General features: G+C 37.6%; 1 protein-coding gene across 1 annotated transcript in view; it reads right to left on the bottom strand.

Moving 5' to 3' along the window:
- The window catches only part of LOC102235564 (poly(rC)-binding protein 4-like), a 42,578-nt gene extending 15,333 nt beyond the window's left edge, over positions 1–27,245 (bottom strand). The window contains exons 1-7 of the mRNA XM_005801675.2: positions 26,824–27,245; positions 10,209–10,398; positions 10,035–10,058; positions 8,043–8,075; positions 6,460–6,576; positions 1,513–1,644; positions 277–405 (exon numbers count right to left, since the gene is read on the bottom strand). Coding sequence (XP_005801732.2) covers positions 277–405; positions 1,513–1,644; positions 6,460–6,576; positions 8,043–8,075; positions 10,035–10,058; positions 10,209–10,316 — 543 coding nt within the window. The 5' untranslated portion in view covers positions 10,317–10,398; positions 26,824–27,245. The remainder of the gene's footprint in view (positions 1–276; positions 406–1,512; positions 1,645–6,459; positions 6,577–8,042; positions 8,076–10,034; positions 10,059–10,208; positions 10,399–26,823) is intronic.
- Between the last annotated feature and the right edge of the window lie 282 nt (positions 27,246–27,527).

Raw genomic sequence — 27,527 nt, 5'->3', positions numbered from 1 at the left:
ATTAAAGAAGGTTGCTCTTTTCTAACTGTGTGACCCCCACTACACAAGGACTCTCACTGTGGCTGCGCCAGCATCAATGCAACACACTCATAGGAATATTGCATAACAAAGAGGTCATGCAACCAACGAGAAATATGTGAACTACTGCAGCAGTGGAGCTAGAAGCTGTGGGGTGAAATTCTAACCTGCATGTCAACAGCAGTCGTTACCTTCCCACTGCTGCAGCAGGAAGACTTTCACAAATGTCAGCAAAGAGAGGAACCGTGTGCCTCCTACCTCCAGGATTACTGTGCAGATGAGCTTGACGCACTGGATTACTGAGTCCTGATTCCCAGATATCGTAACCCCTCGCTCAGTAGAGTTGGGCAGCAAATCCCCTGCCACCTGTATCTGAGCGCCTGTGCTCTGTAAATGTTACAGGATACAAAGATCAATTTGATTGAGGAGATAAGGCCATTCATGATCACGCTGCCGTGACGCTTCACTTTGCTTCGACTGGATTCAATAACAATAAGTTTCTTAATCTACCTGGAAGGAGACCAACCGCAAAGGTTGTTAATAAACATTAGTTTTGTTGGCATTTACAGAATGGTCTTTCAATTTTCAAGAATTCTTCATTTATACAAAATAAAAAACTTAAAAGCAACATTTAAAAGCTAAACACGTTGCTAGAAAAACAAACCCATTTGCAGTAATACAAAACTTATGTATGTTTAAAAGGAAAATACAAATACAGACACATTAAAAGTGCAACTTCATTATCTTTTATGTGTTTTTCTGACAAGTTTCTGTTTTAGAAAATGCTGTGATTTTTAGCAAGTTTATTCTATTCTATTTGCAAATACAACTCAGGCATAAACATTTTATGTGCATTGTCTAAAAATGTAAATGTAATCAATACTAAAAATGGGTTCAATGACAAATACCACAGTAATTAAATAATCAATAAATAATCAATAAAGTATTAATATTAATGTGTGGGTATCTTCAAATGTAGATGATTTTAGAGTCCATTCCACTAGTAAGTGGCAGAATACTTAGATGCTTTTTCCCATCTCGCTATTAGCCTTTGACACAATAACTCAAAGTTGTTGTACTTGTTGAATTTAAGTTTGTAAATGCAAAGAGATAAAACCAAATTTAGCTTTATAAACGAGGACAAGATATTGATTTATAGATCATCCAACTTAGTCAGGGGTTTGAAGTTGGGGAAGAACCTCAGTGGTCTGGGGTAGATAACTCTCAGACAACAGGGCAAAAACTGCTATAATACAGCCCGTAACTGCATTCATTCATTTGCTTTTTACTATTTTTTATGGCAACCTGGGTAAAAGCTGGACTTTTTTTAATAGCTTACTGCTTCATTTGGATGGGACTCTAAGCTTGAAGGACTTTAGCCAGGAAACTACAAAAATGAAAAGGAAGGTCGCTACACCCTTCATCTCTCATTTCCAGAAGCAGATTTGCTCTTTTTATATTTCATATATTCTTTGAAATAGATTCATTTCTCACCTCTCTGATCTCCTTTATCTTTGCGCCTCCCTTCCCAATGAGTGAGCCGCACTGGCTGGCAGGGATGACCAACCGAAGAGTGACTGGTGGCTTGGAGCTTATGGTGCCATTGGCCACCAGTGCATTCAGGTCCTACGGGGGGAGACGAAACAAGATAGGGAAAAATAATTATTGGAATGCCGAAAACAAGAAGTGAGAGGAATATATTTCTTGCAGCAACCCTCAAACTATAGCTAAAGTCTGTTGTGTCCATGCTGGTTGAATCATAAACTGTCAGTCACAGGGGACATTCCCAGGAGGCTGGGAAGGAGTCTAGCTTCTCTTCTTCACTCCTGTCTGTTGTCTTTAATGACATTTCAAACGTTGAATAAAACCACAGGAATCTATACAAGAGAGAAAGCAGTAACCACATAGAAGATTGTGGGGAAAATGTGCTGCTCACTTCTGCAGCCTGAGACTGAATCCAGGAGGATCAGTTTGAAAGAGCTGAATTAAAAAAATATATGTAAACACTGTTTTATATGTTTTCAGAGCATTTTATGGTATGTTTAAAATCGTGATGTGTACATACTGCTACTTTGATTTTCTTATGCATTTAGTTCTGAGGCTTAGTTAAAAATCTAATTGAAACAAAGGGTAGACAATCATTTGTTGTTTCCATTATTGTTCACCTGTTTATTGTGCTGAGACAGGCTGACTGACAGCTAATAGCTTATTTTAAAGGCTGAAAAAGCAGACCGCGAACCACCGACCGGCAACTCTAAATCCTATTGATCAATGGGCTCAATTGGTGAACTGACAGCAATTCTTTAGAACCAGCAGTTATCCTCCTGCTTTCAGTCATCTAGACCAACTGCTAGTGGACCTGAATGCTGCAATTACATGCAACTTACAGTAAAAATTTAGTAAATCTCTTTATCAAAAATGTATAATTTTCATTGCTTGATAGAAAAAAAAAATCTCTGGGCCAAATACCTTGTTAAAATTTGGAGTAAAAATGGAGAAGATACACCTGTCGGCTGTCTATTATTAAATGACAAACAGGATATAAAACTGTGAAGTCTGGGAGTGTTTGATCTTGTAGCTTTCAGCTAGTTGATGTGAATATTGTATTCGTAAAAAAAAAAAAAACTCTCAAAATTCCTTACTGTTTAATTCAGGTAGACAGAAATGAGTCTCTCATAAAGCACAGATTTATTTTTTACCTCTTATTTTCCAGCAGTATTGATTTGCTGGAAGGCGATGCTTTTATTTGTGTTGCTCCTTCATGCTACAAACATAACCTGTGCAAGTTGTCATGGTGATGCAGCAAGGTAAAAGATGAACCACATATAGGGCTCTAAAAATCCAGAGTTGAGCCAAAAGTTATCTCGGCGAGCAACAAATTCTGCATTATTTCATATTTTCATTCAGCAAATGAAAACATTAATATTTGTAGCGTCTTGCAAATGCACTCATTGATTTTGGTAGAATTGAGAGTGATGCATAATATCATCACTTTACCTTAAAATAATGGCCTTTATCATGTTTGTACCAAAGTTAAAAATGCAGCCTGAAACTGAATTTTTAGATATTTAGGTATGGAACCAATGCAAAATACATACAGAGCCAGTATAACAGATAATAACACCTTTAGTTGTCATTATTTAAGTTTGAAATATCATTAACTTCTAACATTTAGGTGTTTTTATGTTGAGAGAGAGAGACTTTCTGTCAACACTGGCTTTTTTCTTGTCACTCTTCTATAAAGGCTAGATTAGACGTCTGCATGACTGCGCTGGAAATTTCTGCAGCTTCTGCAGAGTAATCATGGTCATCTTAGCTTGTTTGGTGTGGGTCTTGTTAGTAGAGGTAGTTGTGCCTTTCTTTCTATTTTCAGATAACAGAACAGTTTTCTGTGAGATGTTCCAACAAGGGGAGATAGTTTTATCACCCATCTTGTTTTAAGCGTTACCCATGTCTAACCTCGGTCTTCATGATGCTGTTTTTTCATTAACAAACCTCTCATGCACTGACAAAATGACTTCATTTAGTTTTCTGGGGGCATCATTGTAAAGGGAACTGAATCCAAATGCACTATGACCTTTTTTGTGCCATATCACAATTACTTGTTACTTTGTATTGCTCTTTGTCTAACATATTAAAGGGAGTGGTTGTAACACATTGTAAACATTGCTTTATAGTTTTCTTTATGATACAAATATGAGCATATTTATTCAGTCTAATTATCTGAAGCTTGATTTATACTTTAAAATGCATAGTTGTGGTAAAAATGAAAGTTATAAAACTTAAAGTGTCCCACCTTCTGAAGCTGCACAGTGTGAACAATTCAACTACATCTATAACCTGGTTCTCGACACAAAATATAAAACATTTATTTTTTGCTGACAGGAAGTTGTTAACATGTTAAAGGTTATCTGATGAAATAGCCATCTAAAGTTAATATTTAAAAGTTACAATGTACAGAATTGGAAGAATGTTAATGTATATGTGTTTTTGTTGCATTTGTAGTTGAAAACAAAAACTTATTAGTTATGCTGTGTACTTACTATTTGAGTTAAATATTTTATTTAATGAAGAATTTTCCCTTTCAACATTTGAAATGTAAATGTTTGGTAATTCTTTATTTGACAAGTTGTGAATAAGACTATCATGACACCGTCATAAACATGACATAACACCTGTCACGAACAGGTGTTATTCAGCTAGTTAGACTTAAATATTCATAAGTCTTCATGAATATTTATGACTGTTGTCATAAAGTGTCAGAGTAAATCATGACACTTTTAATACACTTTTAATACTTTAATATTTTTATACTTTTAATACAAAGTTGACATTATTCAAAATGTCTTTGTTATGACAACTTGACATTAACCAAGAAATCATGATCTGACATACATTTGTTATAAAAGTATTACTGATTAAACTTTAAAAAATGTGTAGCTTTATGCTATTAAAGCTAACGTTTAATCAGTAATACTTTTATAACAAATTTATGTCAGATCATGATTTCTTGGTTAATGTCAAGTTGTCATAACAACGACATTTTGAATAATGTCAACTTTGTATTAAAAGTGTCATGATTTACCAAATGACACTTTATGACACCAAAAATATTCATAAATATTCATGAAGCCTTACACATTTTCATGACAGGTATTATATCATGTTTATGATGGTGTCATGACAATCTTATTCACAACCCGTCAAATAAAGTGTTACCAAATGTTCCACCTCACCTTCAAAATCCCAGCAAAAATGGATTTCTTCAGTGGTTGGTATTGGTGTCAGTTTGCTGTTAAAAGAGTTTAACTCATCAGGGGAACAGCTATGGATGTGCAGCTGTGGGGGATTTTACTCATGAAATAAATCACACAATAATTCTGATAACTGTGAACTTTAAGTGGAAAGGGATATTTTGATGAGCCTTTTGTGTCTCCATGCTTCATGGCTATATTTAGTGAGGCGGATCGAGCTCTCTTGACGTCTCATCTCATTAGAAGAGGAACACGCAGACTCTGGGCATCCTTTTCCTGATTTGATCTAAATATAATCACCACATCTAAATAGTCTCGAACATTCCTATACGTTTTTAATGTGATGTTGAAACAAGGCTCTTAAAGCAAAGGCAGCAGTTCTCACAGCCTCTTCTGAAGTAAAGCTGGTCTCCACACATGCATTTCTTAAAGTGTAATTAGCAAATCATTCTTTATGTTAATAAACTGTCTAAGGAGGCTAATTAGGGTTCTCTCATTTTGTGCAAATTTTGACATTTTTGTGTAAATTTGTTTAGTTCTGCAATATTTAGTTTTCAGAGCGAAGTTACACTAAAAAGTGTTGTATTCCTGACCTGGCACATGTTGATTCTGATCACTGAGTATTAGTATTTGCAAAAATATGACTGAAACATTGTTAATTAACAGCAAACTAAGAAGTAAATTAACTTGCACTGATGTGATAGAGACAGAAAAAAAATCTAATAATCAGTTCAAAAACAATCTAATTATTCCCTTTGTTTTTAATGAAAGGTGTCAGCCATTCAATAACCCAACTATACGGTGGAAACCGCACACAGTGGGTAGGCCAGTGCATTGCCATGGAAACTCAGGAGTTTCAGGGATGAAACGAGGTGAATGTGAACGATCTTTAATGAAAACTGCACTGTGCTCCTGCAGTGTGTATTTTTACTGTGGGGTGTTGGCCTGAGCATCTGTTTTCTTGTCAGACTTTGCTGTGAGGCCTTAGCTGAGAGGAGATTCCACTAAATTAATTAACGTTGTGCTAGACAATCACCAGGGGATGTTACAGATTGTGAAGCCTAGATCAGATATGTGCAATCGCCTCGCATCAGCAGCTATACATTAGTTGCAGTTACTATTTTTTAGGCTGAAACCAAAATGTTTCACCTTAATGGGTTCGGTAGTCAAAAGTTATCTGTCATTATCTGTCAGCCATACATAAAATGTACAAAATTTTTCTACATTTTGTCATACGACGATCACAAACTTTAGTGTATTTTATATAGATTTTATGCTACAAAGTAGCATCTACACAGTTTACAATACAATCTCGTCTGCAAGCACATTAAATGCTTTGAAATATTGAAATAGTACTTTTTTCTTTCAATGTTTTACACTGGACTGTGATTGGTAGCTTTAAGAACACATTAAGGGAAGAACTTGAGGTGAAGCTCATGAGGTGATATCTTGTTATCATGTGGTTAAATTTGTCTTTGAACTTCATCCAGACTTCAAACACAAGCTTTATTTATTACTCCATTATGACTATGGCAACATCCTAACATCTCACTGCAAGTGTTTTCCGCTCTTATCTCAATTTGTTCCATAAATCTCCCTCAGAAGGTTGAAATTATGATTGATCTGCTGTTTTCATCTCTCTCAAATTAGCAGTAAATTGTGGAGATGTTGAGTGTGTCACACCAACCTCCTCCAGTTTGTACGTGATCATGGTGAAAGCTCTGAAAACGCTCTCCGTGGAGCCGGTGATGGTGATGATCCTCTCCGGACAGGAACCCTCTGAGATGTTGACACGCGCACAGCTCTGTGGAGCAGTCAGCAGACACCATTTCAACATTTCAAACATTATCTTTAAGACAACTGAGAAAGAAAGAAACAAGGAGACATCTTTACTTTTCTTTCTTGCTGAGAGTAAGACTACTAATTTCATAGCAGAGGTTAAATAATATGTTGCAGCCAGAATATGGATTTGATCTTCATCTTACATCTCAGAATTTGATGCAATAACATCATAATAATATTTCAGATAATAATTCAGATTTTCATAGAGTAAGCTTCTGCACAGTTCTGTGAAAATAGAGCAAGTAAGACAACTTTGAGTTTTTATTCTTGTCATACAAAATAATCCAGTTCACCTGTTTCTGTTTTATTTTTTTTTTAAATAAGTATTATTATTTTAATGAAAAGAAAAGGTTTTCTGAGGTTGTTTAATGTTTCTAAATTAGGTACAGATACACAAGCTTCATCCCACAGTCCAAAACTGTGCATGTTAGGTAAATTGGTCTCTCTAAATTCCCCTCAGAAGTGATTCTTTTGTGCCTGTCTGCTTGTCCTGTGTGCCTCTGCGTTGCCTTGTGATAAACTGCCAGCCTGTCCAGATTGTACTCCAATGACTACTTAAGATTGGCAACAGCTTATTAACCCTCATTTAGACTTTAAAGATTGTTTCATCCTTCATGAAAATTCAGGAAAAGCTGAATTAAGCTGATCCTTCTTTATGGTAGAGCTCAGGCTTGAACAGCTTTTCAAACGTAGATAAAGAATGAAAGTGGATAAGATATTTTACTAAGTGCAACTCTGATCTCCATTAATTATGACTCCTGGGACATTTTGTCTGTGTTTTCGAAAGTTTTGTTTTTTTCTTTTGGCTTTTAAGGTCATTCAAAGTTTCAAGACAGGGTTTAGAGGAAGATGTTCTTAGAGAAACAGAAGCAACAAAGGTCAACACTGCCTGAGTGGATGGCTGGAAGGCTACCATGGCTGACTGCTTCATCCTGCAGCTCTGCACAGCTGCATTATCCAATGGCCTCACTGTTCCTCTGTTTATCCTTCTGCCTCATAAAGCACAGCATTAAACCTTTTCAGTAGAGAAGGAATCAAATATGCCACCATGAGTGTCAGTCTAATTACTTCTTAATACTGAGAGCTAACCAAGCGGCATTAGTTTGGCTGCACTCTTGAGATTCATAAAGAGGGAAATCGGGGGACTAGTAGAGAGAAAAAGGGAGGCTACTTTAATTGGGAAACGGAAAGACGAAAGGGATTTGTTGAGCTTTGCTTTGGGAGAGTGGAGAGAAAAGGTTTAGATTGAAAATGTGTTTTCATTACCCAAAAGGAATTTCAAGGAATGTATTTGTTAGGAATGCTTTTCAGCTTGCTAAGTATGAAAATGTGATTAAAAGTGAAAGAGAAAATGTGTCTTCGTTGGTCAGAACACGAATTATATAAAAAAAACGTCACTTAGAAGGTCTAAAGTCATGGATAGTTTACCTCCTCTCGTATTCGCTTCACGGTCTCTCCTTTCTGAAAAAGATAAGGGCATCTTTAAACCAAGATGAACATGATTCAGCATCAACATAACAGCATATTCAACCCCTTAGTAAACCTCAAGCTCTAAACCTTTAAATTCAGCAGAAAGAAAAAATCATTCTGCAGCGCATGATGCCCTCTGCATAAACATTATCAGAAATACACTGCTTTATAAAAGTAACTCTATCCTCTGAAACTTTTTCACATTTAGTTTTAATCACAAACTTGAATGTATTTTACTGGGATTTTATGTGATAGATATTTAGGGTATACCTAACTCCATTCCATTATAGCTAGATATCTTACTAGGTGTATCTATTTATTTATTTTTTGTTTTAAGTTGTGAAATGACATGAACAGATATTCCTCGATTACAAGAGATTAAGTTATGCAAAATTTTGCCAAAAGACTAAATTAGAATAAAATGAGATGTGAAAATTAAGATTTGTTCAGGATGATATACTGTTTGACATGTAAGGGAAAATGTTACGTTTTGATCTGATATGACCAGAGCATCTCTTTCCAGATGTGGCCCTAAAATGACTTCTGTAAAATGCAGAATATGACAACAAATCCACCTTTTTCTTGCCAGTATTCCATAAATGTCCCATTAATGAAATGCATTACTAGTGTTCATCATGTTAACAGACTCTGAGCTGTGAATCTCAAAGTTAACCTCTTGGCTGCTTGTCTGAGTAATGCTTTCCTTCCAGAACTTTTTCAGTTTCATGTCTCAGTAGGTTAACAGCTGTGCAAAACTCTTTTCTGTTTTCCATAAGACACGTACGTATATAAACTTTAATCCACATCTGGTTAAAGAACTGCCACTGTCTGAGCACCTGCAAGGGAAAACAGCATGTGACAGATTTGTGTCACACCCTCTGCAGGCTTTTTGAATGCTTCTTCTACTCCATCTCACTTTTTTTTTTTTTTTGTCTAATGTCCACCCAAACTATTCTCGCCCTTATCATCAATCTGATACCGTTCAAAAAGAAGATCAACAGAGGCATCAACTCACAGTTCAACAAACCTGTCAGTTTTTGTGTTCCTGGAAAAAAAAAATCTAGCATTTACAGTGTATTTGTTGGTAGTCTACAGATGGGGAAGAGATGAGATGTTCGTCCCAGAGATGGGAAGGGCGGAGACGTACGCTATCAGTTCAGCTGCTCCACATCAAGTGCTTCTCTCTGACAAGCTGCACTTTACAGACCAGACTCATCTCCATCTTTCTTCATATCTCCTCCTCTCTGTTGTTTCATCCTTTTTTCCCCCCCGACTTATTGTTTCCTGCCATACACTTCGCATCCATTGTGACATCTTTCTTTCCAATCAACTGCATTCACTTATTTTTTTTTTCTTCTTCCTCCCACTGATGTCTTTTAAGGCTCAAACTCAGGGGGTAGCAAATGAAGCAACCCACCACCGACACACCTTTCATGCCAGATGCTAAAAGAGCTCACATGGGGCCAACGCTAATACGCCTTTGGAGCTCGATTTCAACAAGAGGCTTGCGGTCAATGGACTAATGGTTTTGTTTGATGGATTACTGTGGTGCTTTATGGGAGGAAGGGGGTTGGTGAGGAGGTCTAGAGAGGCTTGGATGGAGGCAATTATATTTCGGATGGGGATATTCAGAGCGAGAGCTGTTCATTAGAGGGTATTTGTATACTTTTGAAAATAAAAACAGAATCAGGATGCAGTGAAATGTTACACAAACACTTCAGTTGACATGCAGAGTTCCTATTTAGGCTTGGAAATGTGTGCAATTTGATTTCACTATTTTTCATATGTGAAAAAATGATAGAACAAGCATGTTTTCTATCTTCTTTTTTCCAACCTCTCTTGTACATGAGACTATACAGCAGGAAAAAACACTTTAAAAACAGTATTAACCCTGTCAGAGTGATTTTAACTCAAATAATGTTCAAATAGAAGTAAATGAAAAATCCTCACCTTTCCTATGATGCTGCCTACTTCCTGTACACAGATAAAAAATAATAATTAAATAAAGCCATAAAAGAAGCAAAAACATAACCCAACATTGGGAGACAAATGTATTATTTATGAAGCTGTCGCAAATCTTGTGTTTGCAAACTGGCTTTCGGCATACATTTATTCATGACCAACCTTTCCGTGCATGAGCAGTCGTAGTGTGAGGGTCACTCCCAAGCCCCCGTCTCCGAAGTCCTGCTCACAGTTCATGACGATGTGGGAGTGGCACGCAGGGAGACGCATGAACAAGGCTCATTCGCTGGTCACGTGGGCGAGCGAAGGCCACGACTCGTTCTCTGGCTCGCCGATGTCTTTCAGTTCTGATCTAAGAGAGAAAATGAAAGTTGAAATGATGACGTTCCCAGCTTTCATTTATGCGCACGGGAGCTTTTCATTGCAATTGTTGCTTTTCAAGGACTCAGAAACATTCAACAGCCTCCTCACTTATTGGCACCCAAGACAAGCATGTGCAAAACCGCATCTATCTATTAAAAATAACCCCACGTTTCATTCAAGCATATTTATTCAGTTGGGGAGAAGGGCCGTGGCTCGCCAGGCTTCCAAAACTATCTTTTCAGAGGCACACTTGGAAATAAATAGGGAAGGTGCTCTTGCTTGCAATAGTCAAGTTTATTTTCTTATTTAAAATGTTTTTAAAGTCACAATGACAATTGTTTAGTCTAGACCATTTGAATATGCTATGCTTGTTATAACTAGTAATTAACAAATAAGAACAAAAGTACAATAGGTAACAACATTTAATGCAATAAAAGATCGATTAAAATGTGGCGGGTTGCTGTATAGATTTGATATGATTCATGCTCATCATTTATTGAACATTATATGGCCTCATTAAGACTACTGGCTGCATTGTTGTTTTTGGAAAATGGATGTTTGTGCTGCTCCTCCCTGCATCAAATCAAAGATAAATTCTAGTACATTTATAGAATCAAAAGGCTCTGAGGCTCCATACTGCAGTTTCATGTGTAGAACTTCTTCATTAGTCGAAGTTGATTTAATATTAATGGAGATATTTATAGCAAAGTCATAATGAACGATACTCTGTGTGCAGGATATTGACCAGAGGCACCAGCAGAGTCAGCAGTGTTCCTGTTTGGGGATCCAAGCAGTCTGAGTATAACCGGGAACACCAGAGTTATCCGTATCTCTGCAACATGTTTCTCCCACAGTGAACATTGATATTTTTGTCAACAGAGTAGCAACATATTATTTTCTTCTTCAGATGCGTGGATTAGATTCATGCAAAGTTAATCTAACTGATTTTGAATTGTGATAAAAGTGAACGTGTTTAGGGCTTCAGTCAAAAGTTGGATTTTATCTGCCCCATCTAAGTGACCTAGATCAAAACGAATTAAAACAAAACAAAGACACAGCAATTATAATCAGGCAGTAAAATGAGAAGCATCTGTTCTGATTCCAGTAGCAGGAGCTCTGGGCGCGTCAGCCATGTGCCACTCTGTGTGGAGATTAATGTGGGAGTCACCTGGCTGCTCACACTTTCAGCGTGATGTGTATAATTAGTTTGTGTTCTCACTGATTTATGTTTGTCAGTGGGAACATGGAAAGAGAACAGTAATCAGAACCTGCATTTAGCTGTATTCTCCGACTTATTGTTGACTTTATGTAACCAATATCTATCTCAAAATGCAGTTTGAGTTTTAAATAACAGCTCTGTTTAACTCAGATGAGACTTTATTGGGCCCCAATAACTTCAAGGAAACCCATAGCCCAAAATGAACAAAAACAGGTTGATATTAAAAGGTTGTTATTGAAAAACCAACAAACAACAACAACAAAAAAAGTGTTTAAATCTTTCAGTTTATTAGTTTAAAACCACTGCTGTGGTCTTCACTGTTGACTCAAATATATCGCAGGATATGAAACAAACAAAGCTATTTAAACTTATTAAAAAGTTTAATACCTACTATCTTTCATCACCTTGACAGTATTCCTTACTTGCAAAAATGTTCACACAGATTCAGTTTCTATTGATTTTCTAGCAGATTTAAAACTAATCGAGTTGAATTCAAGATATAAGCAAATAAAAAGAGTAAAACACAGCAAAAAAAGAATGACCTTTAATGCATACTCTCACATTATAACACAGGGAAGGAGTTCCAGTGACAATATACAGTTTTCACTTGATTTCTAAAAGACACACCAGGCTCAGTAATGTTAGAACAACAAAACTGCACCCAAACCTCAGAATTAAACATATTTTTAAATAAATAGATGTATTGAGTATACAAGATCCTTGTTTGAGATTAATGAAGCCTGTATTTATGCCTGAAAACACAAGACTGTTGTGCGTTTTGTCAGCTTTGGACAAGATAACCTGGCACGGTGTCTGTATCTGTGAAAACAACCAGTGTTTCCCTCAGTTGATTATTGTGTATAATGCTATGAGCTGGATGTATCGTCACACTGCTTGTTTCAAGTTAGAGACATAAAAACTTTCCATGCGCCATTATAAAACTGAGCGTTTGTTCAAAGCTGCATCCCTGACAAAATGAAAACAATTTCTAGGTATTTGATTGACTAATTGAACAACAGACTAATACAATTCAGTTACACATAATTAGATAAAACGAGTCCACAGCCAACAGTGGAATCCTTCATTAACATGGATCATATGAACCACAAATAATTGTTTTCTCTCATAATCATTGAGTTGCTTGTTTGTCTGCCAAATGTATTCCAACCAGCCTACAGTTGAACTGTATTCCAGCCTACTGCTGCAGTCCTGCTGCCTGATGAATGTGAGCCTTTTTTTTTTATGAAGCTCCAAGCCATCTACTGAGCTATGTGAAAACATCACATTTAATAAATAGCTGTTATTTTAGATATGAGATTCAGTTCCTGAGAGACCTGTGCGTGGGCAGGTTCATTGTTTTCACTTAGTGCAGCAAGGCCACCGCTATGTAACTGATTTATTTAGTTTATGTGCAAGCATCTTTCTTAAGATGTCACCAAGCCTGACACTTCCTGTGAGTTTTATATTCCCGCCATGGTCGTGAAATAAAGCGACATGCCAGGCCATCACAATGCGGCTTTAAAGCACATATCTGTGGTGTTGCTTTGCCAGGGTGAATTCCAGCGAATAGACCTTGCTCTGCTTTATGAAAGGCCTGCTTATTGGATTGTCTTACTCAAGTATCACTTTGAGACTCATCTTCTTTCACCTTCTCATAAATATCCAACAAAATCCGACTATTTGACTCAAGATAAGTGTTTTTTTTTTCTTGCTCTTAGCTACTAATGTATGTCCAAGTAATCAGAGCTTTAAGCTTGATCGATGCTTCCTGAACACGTGTTATCGCAGAGCACATTTGAGCAGCCTGTGGGCTAACTCAGTTCCATTAGGCACGGAAAGGCATGGCTAAAATGTTAGCACTTTATTGTATTAGGAGTTAATGGTTGGAGGGATCATTATGTGCATCTCTGTGGGTTGATAACAAGGCATGTGCTTTGTGTCTCTGTGAGGGCGGTGAGCCTCTGAACTCCTCATTTCCAGAATCCCAAGCAGCAGCGTTCCACGATGAACAGAGGCCCTCTGTTCTAAATTAGACCTGGTAACGCAGAACAGAAAATTAGCGAAGTGCAGACCTTGGCGCAGGCTGCCAAAATGCAGACAGACCCGGAGAAGAAAGGCAGAGAGCTTATCCTCATCCTGCTCCTTATTCACAGACTTTATAACCCTTTTGTTGCTCTGACTGACTGAACACATTATACATGTGAGCTCCAGTTGTGAGTCACCATTTGTAGTCATCTGCTGCACTCCAAATTAAGCATGGCTGTGATGACACACACAAAACAAATGTCCAAAGGTGGAAATTATTCATCATATTGCTGACTAAGTAAGTTACACTCAGAATTGCTACCGAATTATCTATCAACAAAACAGCAAAGCAACACAGTGCTACAATGGTGAAGGTTAGATAACCGTTATGTTAAGTGCAGGACATATGAGGAACCAAGCAGGACTCAGCTTCACGGCTAAAATGGATGAACTCCGAGGAAGTGATGAAATAAGAAGATCATTTTCCTTCCTGGAGACCAGACAGCAGAAAGGACCTTTAGTGTTTTAAAGCAAACTTAGGTTTGGCCTAAGATTTATTGCTAATTTAACTTTAGCTTAACTGAAATATGCAACTGCAACCAGGTATTTACATACAATACTCAAAAACCAATTTTTTTCTTTTACTGTTCCAGGTCAGTTAGGGTATTACCACAATTATTTTGTTTGCTTAATGCCAGGATAAAGACAACGATAGTGTTTGAGAAATGTTTAACTTTCTCTAAATTTACAAGTTCAATTTCAAGTTCTTAGTGTTTAGAAAGATTTCTATGATGGGTCAAACATTTTAGGCATTTTTTCTAAGAATCTCATTAATTTTGCATTCATTTTGACTCATTTCTTCTGACGGTGTAACTGAGTCAGGTTTGTAGGTTTTCAGCCCAGTTCTCCCAGCTGTCTGTGGGTCTGAGATCAGGGCCACTCCAAAATATAGAATTTTTGATTTTAAGTCAATTTGTAACTAATTTAGCAATATGCTTAGGAGTCATTATCTATTTGAAAATTATATTTTTACCCAAGCTTTAGTCTCCTGGTTGATATTTTGAGATGTTTCTTCAGTACTTTCACATGATGTTGATCTTTCACGATACCATCTATTCTGTGAATCCCTCCTGTTGCAAAACATCCCCATGAGAAGATGGTCCCTCCCAGTTAAGATGGTGTTTCTAGGCTTGCAAGCTTCCCTCATTTTCTTTCAACTATATCAATGCTCATTGTGGCAAAACACTTAAATTTAATTCCCATCAGACAACAGAACATGTTTCCAAAAATTAAGCTGTGTGCATTTGAAAACTGTTGTGGAATCCATGTGTGGTCAAGTCACAGGTCTTTTTAGGACTATTTCTAATAACAGATAAAACTAACAGAAACTCAGACTTTAAACATATTAAGACCAAAAACTTCCTTTCTGTATTAAATGTTTAGATGTGAACCCAGATTTATTACAGACAGTCTTCCCTGAAAGAGACCTCTAAGGTTTGGCATAATCAGGGTCTGAATAATCAATTTAAAGCCACACAAATAAGTTTTACAGATTTTACTTGTTGCTGTTGTTATACTGCTGATGTACGCATTTTTGTTTGAGTCATTTTTGATTAGTTTAGCAAATTTAACTATCAGTAACAGCTCTGGTAATCAACTCTGGAATAAAAAGATTGGTTAAAGAGGTCAAATCTTAAAAAAATGTATAATTGTACCACAAATACCAGAACTAGAAAAGTTTTATATTATTATTTTTATTCAACAAAAAGTTGAAAAAATAAACAACCCTGAACAAATAATAAATAAAACTCAGTTTTTTAAAAGTGTGTCCTCCCATTTGTTGTTTTGATGATGATAAATAAAAGAGTTATCATGCAAATAGCCAATTATCTGGAGCATCAGGAGCACCTGCCAAGATTTTCTTTCAGTTTGGAGAAAATATCCAAAGGCAGACTGTTTATTTTAAAGGAACAGATTTATAGAAAAAAAAAAGTTAAATCTGAAAAAAACTTTTTTTTATTTGAAAATTACTTTGAATTGAGGGAAATAAAAATCTTTAACATTTATTAAATTCAGCAAACACTTTATGTGATGAACTTTTTTCTGAGAAATAGTCTCAAAGTTTAATGACCTAAGTAATTGAAATGCAAACATTCAACATAACATTCAATCTAATATAATGACCTTGCTAGTAAATGAGAGTCAGAAACTAATGCTCTGTTTTTGTATCTGACTTACATCAAAGTTGTGATGGATAAAAGCAGCCAGCATACATCCCTTGACAACCACCAACAATATTTTCCTTCTTGTCATGTTTTCAGTATCTTGCACTCCAGAGAGACTGCTGAGATTAAAAGGATCTGAGCAACTGACTTGTGTGGAGATTCGGACACCTGTTCTGAGGCAACCGCGTCCCTCAAAGAACTGGTAAACAGACGGCTACAGGCCGGATTAGGACACGAAGGAGGTCTGAGGCCACGCCTTGTGAATGACAGAAACAAGCTCTGCTGTCTGCATGGAGGGGCAGAGAACCTGCGCAATGGACAGAAAGGTTGAGAGGACGAGACGGCCTCTTGGACACGTAAGGAGCAGTAGGTGAAAGGGTGTTGATGTGTGTACACACGCACAGCAAGACATCGCAACCATTCACACACACCCCTACACGTCCCACCACTCTATACACACCCAAGCATACCGCAATATTCGCAGCACCACCACCTCACGTGCAGCTGCTGGGATGAAAGGAGCCAGCCATTTTTACAGCACACACATGTATGGAGAAAACGCGAAGCTGAGACACAAGTGCAAACATACTTTGATCTGCTGAGCAGTTCCTCAGGAAGACTCAGCGCATCAATCTGTCATGAACCAATTCGAGCTACAGCAAAAGCTCGAGCACATGCAGTGGCACAATGACAGATGTCCTCAGAAGATGATGATGATGATGAAAAACATGACGCGAAGAATAAGCAGGCATCCAGGATGGTCTTCAACCAGCTCTTTGCTAGTCTCCTCTAAATTTAAATGAGATGCTTAGGGATTACACACATTCATACAAAAGGTCCTAAAGTTGGAACTATGTATGTAAACATAATTTGTAACCTGACCACATAGTGAGGGCAAACACTGCTGGAGAATGATTGCATGTAGCATCACAGTAACAGTATATTACAATGTACAAAAATGTTCACATTTTTTCAACCACAAATCACAATGTATTTTCTTGGGATTTTGTGTGATAGACGAACACATGGTGTAGCCTGTAATGTGGAAGTGAAAAGATTCACAGGAAGTGAGTCTTCCTGTAATGTGTCTTCCTTTTATTTATATTTTTATTTTTATACAAATAAAAAGGAAATAATTTGCATTACCCTGATACCCTTAAATAAAATACATAGCAACCATATGCCTTAGCAAGTAGAATCTATTTGGAGAACAAATTCTGATTCTGTTCTGTAAGTAATTGGCTCTCAGCGTAAACATTGTGGTTCTGCGAAGGTCTCTGGAGCTTGGTAGAAAACCTTAGTGAACAAAATGGAAAAAAAACCCACAAACTTAAACTTTTCTTTCAGGAAAACAAGGCAGAGGCTGCAAAAAGCTTGGTTAGCGGTTCCCCTTCTGTCAGGACAAAGTCTCCAAATACACAGCAACAACTGGATGGTTTAGATCGAAGCATATCCATGTGTTAAAATGGTCCAATCAAAGTTCAGACATAGATCCAATTTTTAATTCTTGGTTGTAATGAAAATGTTCTGGTCAAATATGCTGTCCATGCAATCTGAATGAGCCTAACATATTTTGCAAAGATTAAGCAAATGTTTCAGTCTTGCTATGGGAAGCTGGCAGAGACATACCCCCAAAGATTTACAGCTGTGATTCTAAAAAGGGGATGTTATATTAGTCATTGACTCAGGGAGGCTGAATGCATGTGCCACATTTTTCAGATTTTTATTTATAAAAGATTTGAAACTGACATCTATTTCTTTCACTACACAATCACGTGTCTATCACATAAACACCCAAAGAAAGACTTTAAGCTTGTGGTTGTAAAGTGGCAAAATGTGAAAAAGTCCAAGGGACAAGAATACTTTTGTAAGGCAAACCAAAGCAAATTTATTTGTACAACACATTTAAGCAACAGGGCAATGTAAAGAGCGTTGTATTATACAAATTAAGAACAAACAACAAAAAAGGCAGAGGATGGGCTTATACTGAAAAGAGCTGTTCATAAAATGTCCATGAACATAACTTCACAGACTGTGCTATTTGAAGCTGCACCAAAAATCATCTTCATGGAAAAGTCTGCTTGAAGAAAATGAAGCTAAATCTCTTCAGAACAGATTTTCAATAGACTTTCAAAACCTTTCAAAAAACTGTTAAACAGAAACCAAAGGCAGAACTTACTCAGAAAAGGCCCAACATACAAAAAAAATTATATTTCATCTGCTTTTTAACATAAAAGTTAGGATGCATGTATCCATTATGTGTCAAATATCATATATTTATAATTTACGAGCACTCGAATTGATCATAGAGAGGTTACAACAAAGCAGCTTCAATTTCTCAATCTCTACACTGACATGAGGGTTTTAGTTGTGAAACAGGAGAGGCTTGAAATTAAAAAGCACTGTTTCATCTCTCGGCATGTCTGTCTCAGCTCTGTCACATATAATGAGACGGGTCAGGCCTTGGCACAGAAGGGACCATGTGCTCCTATCTGCCCCCGGCTTCATCTGTTGTTAAAGCGTAACGGTGTCAGCCTGCAGTGCAAGTCGCCTGTCAACTGCAGGGACCTGGGAGAAGGCTATCAGACCCCCTGTGCCCGCTGCTCTTGGAGCTGCCCGGCAGAGAGGGGGCCCAACAGTTGTGTTTGCCACAGCCACGGTGCCTGAATGTGGGAGGAAGCTCGTGACTAACCTTCGGCAGTCAGATTTTGAGTCCACTATTTCCTTGTCTGTGGGACTAAATTAGCTTTGAAGGATTTTAGGTTTGTTGAAAATCGGTTCTATATTTTTGAACGAGACTAAGATTTGCTTGACTTTTAGATTTAGAGATAAATGTTGAGAAGATTAGGTTTGAACAGTCATCTCAAACAACACTTGAAACCCAACGGTCATTGCAAGTGGAATTTATTTAGGCATTCATCACCCTCCAAAAAATGGCTTTTTAGATTGTGACGAGGGACCCAGTGAATATTAAACTGGTGTCTTAGACGCTTTAGATTATAATTTGCTACATAAATAATATATATTTTCACAATGCTTAATGTTGGATTTTGTATGTGCTTTATTTGAAAATATTTGAATCTTTTTTTTTTCTTTTTTATATTTATCTCTAAGTTGCAGCATGGTCCAGACATTTTGGTCTTCTTTCCCTTCTCAACTCGATTTGCTTTTGCTGCTTATTAAATAAATTAAAGCTAACAACTTTCCTCATTGCATGTAGTTTGCAGTTTTTGAGTTTAGTTTGCAATTACTTCATTTCATGTTGGATGAAACAATACCTACGGCAAAATGTCAGCAGCACTTTTCTTCCTCTTTTGTTTTACAGCCCTTAGAAATAACTAAATTAGATTTGGTCAAAAATCAGATTCAGAAATAGGCAAGGGAACACCTGAATGTCCCATCTCTAATTATGCTCAAGCTATCAAGTTGTTGCTGTAAATTCACAAGTAATAGCCAGAGGTGATTTAAATGCAGGAGAAACACATGACATCACCTGTAAAACCTGTTGCAGAGCATGATGGCCTGAGCATGCAGAACTGCCAGAGATCCCTGGTCACTAATGTTTATTGATTAAATGACAAAAAACAGGAGCAGCTGGTGGAAACCTGTCAGCTCACATTCAGCCATGTGCTGTGAAGCTGATTGGGTGGTGCTTCACAGAACAGATGTACAAAATTAAAAGCTGTCACAGCAACCCAGTATGTCCTAAAGGTGAAGAAGTGGGCTATTTTAAGCGGGCTGAATCCTTGAGTCACTTGAACTGAACACAATCAAAGTAAAGTTTTCTACTCTCTGAAGGCAAGACTAAAGATTCAAAGATCCACAAACAACTGAGCAAACAGCTGCAGCATAGGCCTGGGGAAACATCACAAATGAGAAAACCCATTGTTTGATGAAGTTTCTCCACATTTCATAAAGTCAGTGCCTGCACAACCTTATGATAAAACAAATTGAAATATCTTTTCTTTGAATCAATGTTGACTTATATTTAAATCCCTCAAAGCTGTGATTCCAGATCTTCAATTCATATTTTCACAAATAAATGTGAAATCCACTAAGTTAAAGCTGAGAGTCTCGACTTTATGACTAATTGCCTTTTGTGCGAAATTATTTTATTTCTCTGTATTTCTATTTAACAGGGTCCTCCTCAGAAACACATATAAATTAAGATAACAATGTTTTTTGAATTCACGTTGCTCAGGACGAGGGTTTACTGTGAAGACAATTACTTGAAACAGTCGGCTTGTAAATACAGGGGCGATAAATACATATAATTACACACACTGTATAAAAAAGTACACCACATTTTTTACTGTCTGGATGTAAATCTGACAAACAGTTCTTTGTTTTAACTCAGGTGTAATCATCAGATTGTTTTCCTACCCACTAACTGCCAGAAATGATGACAGAGAATCTCTGGGGTTGACTTTTTCATTACTTTTTCTAATTCCTAAGCTTGCATACAGTAGCATTATTATACCTTAAAGTAATTTCGGGAAGCCTAGATGATAATGTCATAACTTTGCAAGCTTCTGACAGGTTAATTTTTAAGGCAACTCCTCACACATGCAGCTTATTCTGTGACATAAGACAGATATCCTGTCTTTTCAGCATAGACAGGGCTGAAGAGGTTTGAGAGAGCATGCTCTACATTCAGTTACACCAGTTCTGTTAACAGGAAATTCCTACAACTATTATGAGAAACTTAAGCAGGAATGCCAAAAATGTTTGACCCAATAAAGTTTAAAAAGCACTGCTATTACATTTTCTACTATTTCATTTTTAGAAAACTTTTGAATTTAAAGTAAAAATAATCTATCTCCAGCAGTCATTGGACATTGGACCCCACTCCAGCAGTCTTTGGGCAAGTTTGCCAAAGGTCCAGTTTTTGGACTGTAGGAGGAAGCCGGAGTACCCAGAGAAAGTCATTGCATACAGAGGCAAAACATGCAAACTCCAGGTTGAAAGACTCTTGACTAATATTCAAACCTTGAACTTGCTGCAAGGCAACAGTGCTACCAACTGCATCACTGTATATTCAAGACCAAAAATCATTTGAATAATTCCAACTGATGTTAAACAGGATAAGGTTAGTTTCGTTTATTGGAGACGATCTGGTCTTGCTTCAGACAGCAAGGAAAATTGATATCATACCAACACATCAAAGTTGCAGAATGTAACTTTTATTAACATATTATGGACATATAATATGAGACAGATATCCTGAAATGCACTGCTCCTGAACAGAAACAACCAATCCGAAATAGGAGGAGGATTTTAGCACTGTCAAACATATATTTATATATTTTTATAAATTTTACCTACTGCAGCTTACTGTAACTTTTTTATGTATTGAATTAAAAAGAATAAATGAAAATTAACTTACGCTCATGCCAAAGGGTTTGTCATATGCAAGCAAAAGCAAGCTTCACTGGCCTTATCTGATGAGGAGTTAAGACACTTTCTCACTCTGTTATTAATGTCAGTTCTTCAAACGACATCAATCCTAACTCAAGGTTACTTTAAGCACATACCTATTACAGAGCATTGAGTCATGACGTTTTTACAGAAGATGCCATCTTCTGATTAAATAAACAAAACGTTCTTCCTCCTTCTTCTTACAGCCAGCAGAGTGGCAACTACTGAAACATGTGGATAATGAACCTGGCAGAGCTCTGTTTCCAAGTTGTCAGTTGTTATCTCCAAAAGGGCTGCTGGTTCCAGACACAGAGTGACAGAGTCTGAGCCTGAATTACAGCTGGTTTTCGTTTTAGTGTAGGTGGCCTATACAACAGTTGTCAGATTGGTCTGAATTACCAATTTGTCTAAAAGTAGAGGCTGTTTTAAAAACCTTTGAAAGATTTTGAGTAAAGTGTTTCCTTAGCTTCTCTGGAGTGTTTGTGCTTCCACGCAAAAATCTGGAATTTTCTGATCACTTGCTTTGCTTCACAAAAGCATCCCTCCTATTATCAGAGAGCCTCTATTAGCTTCATATATCATTTTCAATGGTTTTCCCCCCTTTCTCGTACTGCAGAGAATTCTCCATGGCAGGGTATTAACTCTAGCTTTTATCCCATCCCTCTTATTGGATGAAGGTCACTCCCTATATCTGCAAAATGACTTTTCTTTCTCCTCTTTCATCCTGCTTTCCTCCCATCCTCCACACCAGGGCATGAGTCAGAGAATCTGACACCTCAGGAGGAGAGCGGAGCGCAGAAGAGATGGAGGGAAGTAAAAGGGGAGGCAAATAGAGAGGCAAAAAAGGAGGGACAGAGACATTTGGAGGGAGAAGAGATGAGCTGATCAATATCTTTTAGAAACAAGGAACTGGAGACGATCTGGTCTGGCTCTGCTTCCTTGACACATAAGATACTGTATCAAACACGGCAATTCAATTTGTCAGTGAACAGTTGGTGGTGGGACTCATTTTCTTCCCTCTAATTCCAACTCTTTGTGTTTTATTTGGCTTGAAATAGTACTATTTCAAGCATTTTTACACTCTCAAGTTTGCTGAACCAATGGCGTGGAACTTGTGATAAAACATTGCCATGCACGTTGAGCTAAAACTACATATTACATAAGCTTCAAAACAAACTGAGCACAAACCCAAAAATAGTGCCATCTCTGTTAAATATTTCATAGCCTTGCCAGCTGAAGGGGGATAAAAAGCTTCTTTCCCTCTTAGTCGAAACAGAAAACACACACACGCGCGCATACACAGAGATGCAGATGGCCAGCTGAAAAGAAAAACCTCCATTTAGCGTACTGCGGAGCAAAGCGGATTACTGTCGCGAAGGCAGTCTTTTAGCTTTCTTGCTTGATGTACAAGACTTATTTTAGAGAGCTGTACTTAGCATATACATATCGCTATTTCCTAACTGATTATCTGTGTGAGAGTCAGCCCAAGATTATGAGGCCCAAAAGAGAATTTAAATTGGGCACCCTACTACCATTTAATACTATTCCCAACCAACATTAATTCCTCTTTAAAAGTTTTCTCACCCTAAATGTTTGCATGTTTACCATTTAACACATCTACATTTTAAGGTTTAAAACGGCCATGTCACTACAGTGTATAAAAATTTTATCCAGACTTAAAACCGGTTGCCGTGGACGATTTTGGACAACACTTCACCGCTACAGCTCCCACACACCATGTGTAGTACACTTGCTTGTCCCTGCTACAAATCTTATGCAGCTGCTTAATTTATTATTAACTCACCTCTGTATGCCAGACGCTTGAAACTGAAACTGATGGCTTGACCGACTTTCTCATCAATTTGGCTAAAATTTAGCTGACCCCCCAGGGGGAACTAATAGAGCACTGAAATTACATTTACAGCAAATTATCTGGTTCTTAATTATGTAGTAAAACAAATACATAAAATCAGAAGGTGACATGGCAAAAGTGAAAAGCAAAAGTAAAAACTGGGGGAATGCTTTTAATCCAGGTTTTGCCTTTAATGGTGTGTAAATATTGGCAAAAACGTTAGAAAAATTTAAACATTAAACATTAAAGTCCTTAACAAGCCTTTCTGCCATGAATAATAAAACCATAGCTGTATATATGCCCATGAGACATGGAGACAAGTATGTTTAAACATCACAATAAAAAAGAAGTTTCCTAAAAAAAAAAAGACCATATGATGGTCACATTTTAAGCTTATTTTAACTAAATTTCATAGTTATTAGCATGTAAACATTGGGATCAATATTGATAACAGTAAAAGCAGCCTTGGGATATAACTTATGGGTTATCTCTAAATATCCACATCCTGTAACAGTCTTAAAACAGATTCCCAATATTTCCAAATTATATGTTTCATAGCAAATAGAGTCAGAACGTTGTTGCTGTTCTGTAGACTTCCAGAGTTTTGTGGTGAAAAATACATCTACCAATGCATTCAAAGCATTTTATGTACAGTTTATAGGATTGCTATATTAATTTTGTTTAGGTGTGCAGCAGGTTTGCTACTGACAGACAAAACTTTCAGAGTTAAATTGCTCAAAATATGATGTCCCGTCTCATAAGAGCAGGCTGTCTGCAACAATGGAGGAATTGGTGGCCTCGACAGTCGGTACCATCAACAAAACTGAAACCGATCATGCCCAACTCAAATGATTATAACATATACATTTGTTCCAAAATTTAAATTTGAAATGTAAAAAAAAAATATTCTACTGTACATTTATAAACTTTTGATTTAAAATTTAAAGTAAGCTCATCAGTCATAAATATTACTAAGTTGTTGAGTTGTGAGGACTCTTGGCGGCCCCCTGCTGACTTCACAGCCAGAACCAGGCCATTGTTTGCTTATGACTTTGGCTGGCTCTGCTCGGTACAAAATGGACAGAATGAAGCAGCTCTATGGGGATGACTTCTGAACTAAATAAATCATGCTCATGAGACTCTTTGAAAGACACAACAGCAGGGTCACGCGGCCTGCGCGGTCAATCCGTAGAGCTCAACACAGAGCTATCTTTTCATAGTTGGGACCGCCTAAAGCCCAGACGAGAGTCACATTGTGCCCCCGAAGAATGAATCTCCTGTTGTTTATCAGTATTCAAGCTATACAGCTACTAATCAACAAGTATTCATGTTAAAACAGTACCACAAATGGTACAGAAGGCTTATTTGAGCATCAATAGTCTGTAGTTATTAGAGTCCAACAAGCTCAGGATAATTGTTTGAATGCAGGTTAATGTCTATGGAGGGATTTCGTTGAAATCCTACAGCGGAAATTAATTTGTATCACAAAAACACTCCTTTGACAGCAACATAGAATTTCACGTCTGGGTTTAAATGATTATCATAAATTGCCTCATAAAAGGTGCAGCTCCATAACACAGCAAGATGTAATTGTGACCAATTTTACACAGTAGAATGACTCAATTCCAGAAATATGTTGGTGATTTGTCTAAATTATCCTGGATACTGGGTACATATCTATAATTTTTATTTCTCTCTACAGAATTGAGTAAAACATTCTACACGTGGTTACATTTACTTGATGAGTTCAAACTAAAATATCCCCCACCGCCCCACTTCCCTGCCCCCTCGTCTCCTTTCAGTCGGCCAGAACAGCAGCTTAGTAGATGAGAAGGATTATTGGCAGTTCCCAGATGCTGGAGCAGCACATGTCAGGATCTGGCCTCTGTTATTTATGAAGCCTCTCAGCCCCCAGCCTCTCTCTGCACCACAGATGCAGGTGGGCTTTCATTATTGAAGATGTTCTTCCACTTCTTATTAGATCTCAACCTCTCAGAGTGCATTAAGGAATTGAATCTGGACAGGGAGGCAGCAATATGTGATGGTCTGACATTGCACCCCCTGGAGTTCCTCTAAAATACAGTGCTGCCACACATCAGCTAAATTGTTTGTTCTATTCAGTTTCCAGGAATAGGCTAAGTATTGTGTTTGCACTCCAGCAGACGCCCTTTTAACCGCACACAACCACAGAATAAAATCGTGTTCTGTATTGATTTCTCCTCGGTGCTCAGGAGGACAAATCTAAAATGAGGTATCCAATTTTTTTTTGTAAAAAAAAGACCATGTTACGTGTTTCATCCAACTCCCAGAAACTGTTATGTGATGGCTTCACATTTGTCTCTTTCTGGTTAGACAAATGCCTTACCAACAACCACTCAGTCAATCAGGGTTTTAATCAGCTGTTTTTGCATTTAAGGTAAGCAGTAGCTTATTTTATTAACTATCAGATTCAAGTGTGGATAAAATGCTCACTTACTAATAAGAACTAGCAATCACACCATTGGGAATGTATTAAGAAATTGGCTGTTGACTGGAAATAGGAAATTTTGTCTTTCCTGGATATATCTATCTGTTGTGTTTTTGCTTTGGAACAGTGACAAAATCCTGTTTAACTGTAAGCTATATTACACTCAGTGTGAAACTGCCTCTAGTCAAAATATTAAAAGTTACATATTGGATTGTATTGGATTAAATTGAGAACATGTGTTATTTCACTTGAAAGCATATTTTAGAAAAATAAAAAATACTTAGTGACATTGTACACTAAATGTTTTATTTTTACTTGTTAGCAGAGCTAAATCAGAGCTTTTCAAAATTAGTGATCATAAATTTGTATTGTAATTTGATCATTTTTGTAGACTATTTTAAATTTAACTAGGTAAAATATATCTACCAGTTTGCTACAGAAGGAACTGGAATAAAATATAATTATTCTGTATTGTGACAAAGAATCAAATGCTGTGTATATCAGAGTCTCTGAAACTCAATGCAGCGACAGATATTTTTTTTCCCCAGTCTGATAATAATAAAATTAAAGAGCAGCTGTCCAGCCAAATGCCATCAGCACTTAGTTTCTGCTTTAATTCTCGGCTCGTTATCATGAAGACAGTGCATCTATCCAGTGCGGCATGGTGCAATTAGGCATCTTGGTGAATAATGGTGCTGTCACACACACTCGCTGCCTCAGCACCAAGCAGGCGCCCACTGTACTGTACTTGTTGAGAACAGTCTTTGTGGTCAGGACTGGCCTCGTCTTCAGCAGGGTCCGCTTTTATTACCATAAAACCGTCAACACACACACTCACACACACGCCCCCCCATACACGCACACACACTCAACAACAGACCAGTTGTCCCCTCATTTGGACACTTTTCACCATGTGCTGGATTTACCAGCGCAGGCAGTTAATGGAGATTATGACTTCAATAATTAAAATATGCACACAGAAGATTTATTATACAGGCTACAACTCAGATAAGTGCGACAAAATATGACAGATGATTTAGTGGATGGATAGAAAGATCTGATTAATTTCAGTAGTTTAAATTAACACAACTTCCCCTCTTGTCGTTTAAAAAGACATATTGCAAGAAATAACAGGAGATCAGACCTAACATTTCACTTTTCACAAGCGCGACCTCAGTTGTAAATTAGACACCAAAGCGTCCACTTACCCGTTTTCATGAAAGAGGTCTCGGGCTGCTGTTCTCACTGAACTATTCCCCTGGATCTGCGTTTATCGGCCTTTGTATCCACATATAGTCCGGTGACTCGGAGGTGCAGAGCGGACTGTCCTCTCGGTGTGTCAGCAGACTGGAGTACAGGGCGCCTGTGCGCTGAGGAGGGGAATCACACGCACACACAGACACCAGCACACGCTCTTTCTCGCACACGCACGCACCCCAACACACGCACACATGCAGACATATGCGATTAACGCGTTTTCTCCAACACCAACAATCTCGGGAAGAAAAATAAAAATCTCTGGGTTCAGCTGCTTTCAGCTGCTATGCTCTGTTTGAATCCCCGCCTCTGCCGGCGAGTTGGTGGGGTGTGTGATTCCTTCTATCCCCGCAGGACCACGATCTGGGAGTGCTGCGCACTTCTACTGTGCGTCGCAGCGCAGCTCCCCACGTTCAGTATTAATGTGTTGGAAGTTTATCAGCAGTATATCAGCATACGCGTGTATTTGATTCAGAAAAGTTGCAGTGTTTGGAGCTTTTGTTCACCGTCTAATTTTGCTTCTTCCTCCCCTTTTATATTCTTATTATACAAAATACATTTTAAGTGTAAATCTCATAGCTATTACCTACAAACTGCAGCCGAATACAGACTTAAAAGTACAAATACGTGATACAAGATCCTCTTGACAGCTTTT

The sequence above is a fragment of the Xiphophorus maculatus genome, chromosome 1 (genome assembly GCF_002775205.1).
Source record: "Xiphophorus maculatus strain JP 163 A chromosome 1, X_maculatus-5.0-male, whole genome shotgun sequence".
In the NCBI taxonomy this organism is placed as follows: domain Eukaryota; kingdom Metazoa; phylum Chordata; class Actinopteri; order Cyprinodontiformes; family Poeciliidae; genus Xiphophorus; species Xiphophorus maculatus.
The sequence above is the reverse complement of the archived record's forward strand: the minus strand, read 5'-3'. Positions and strand labels throughout refer to the sequence as shown.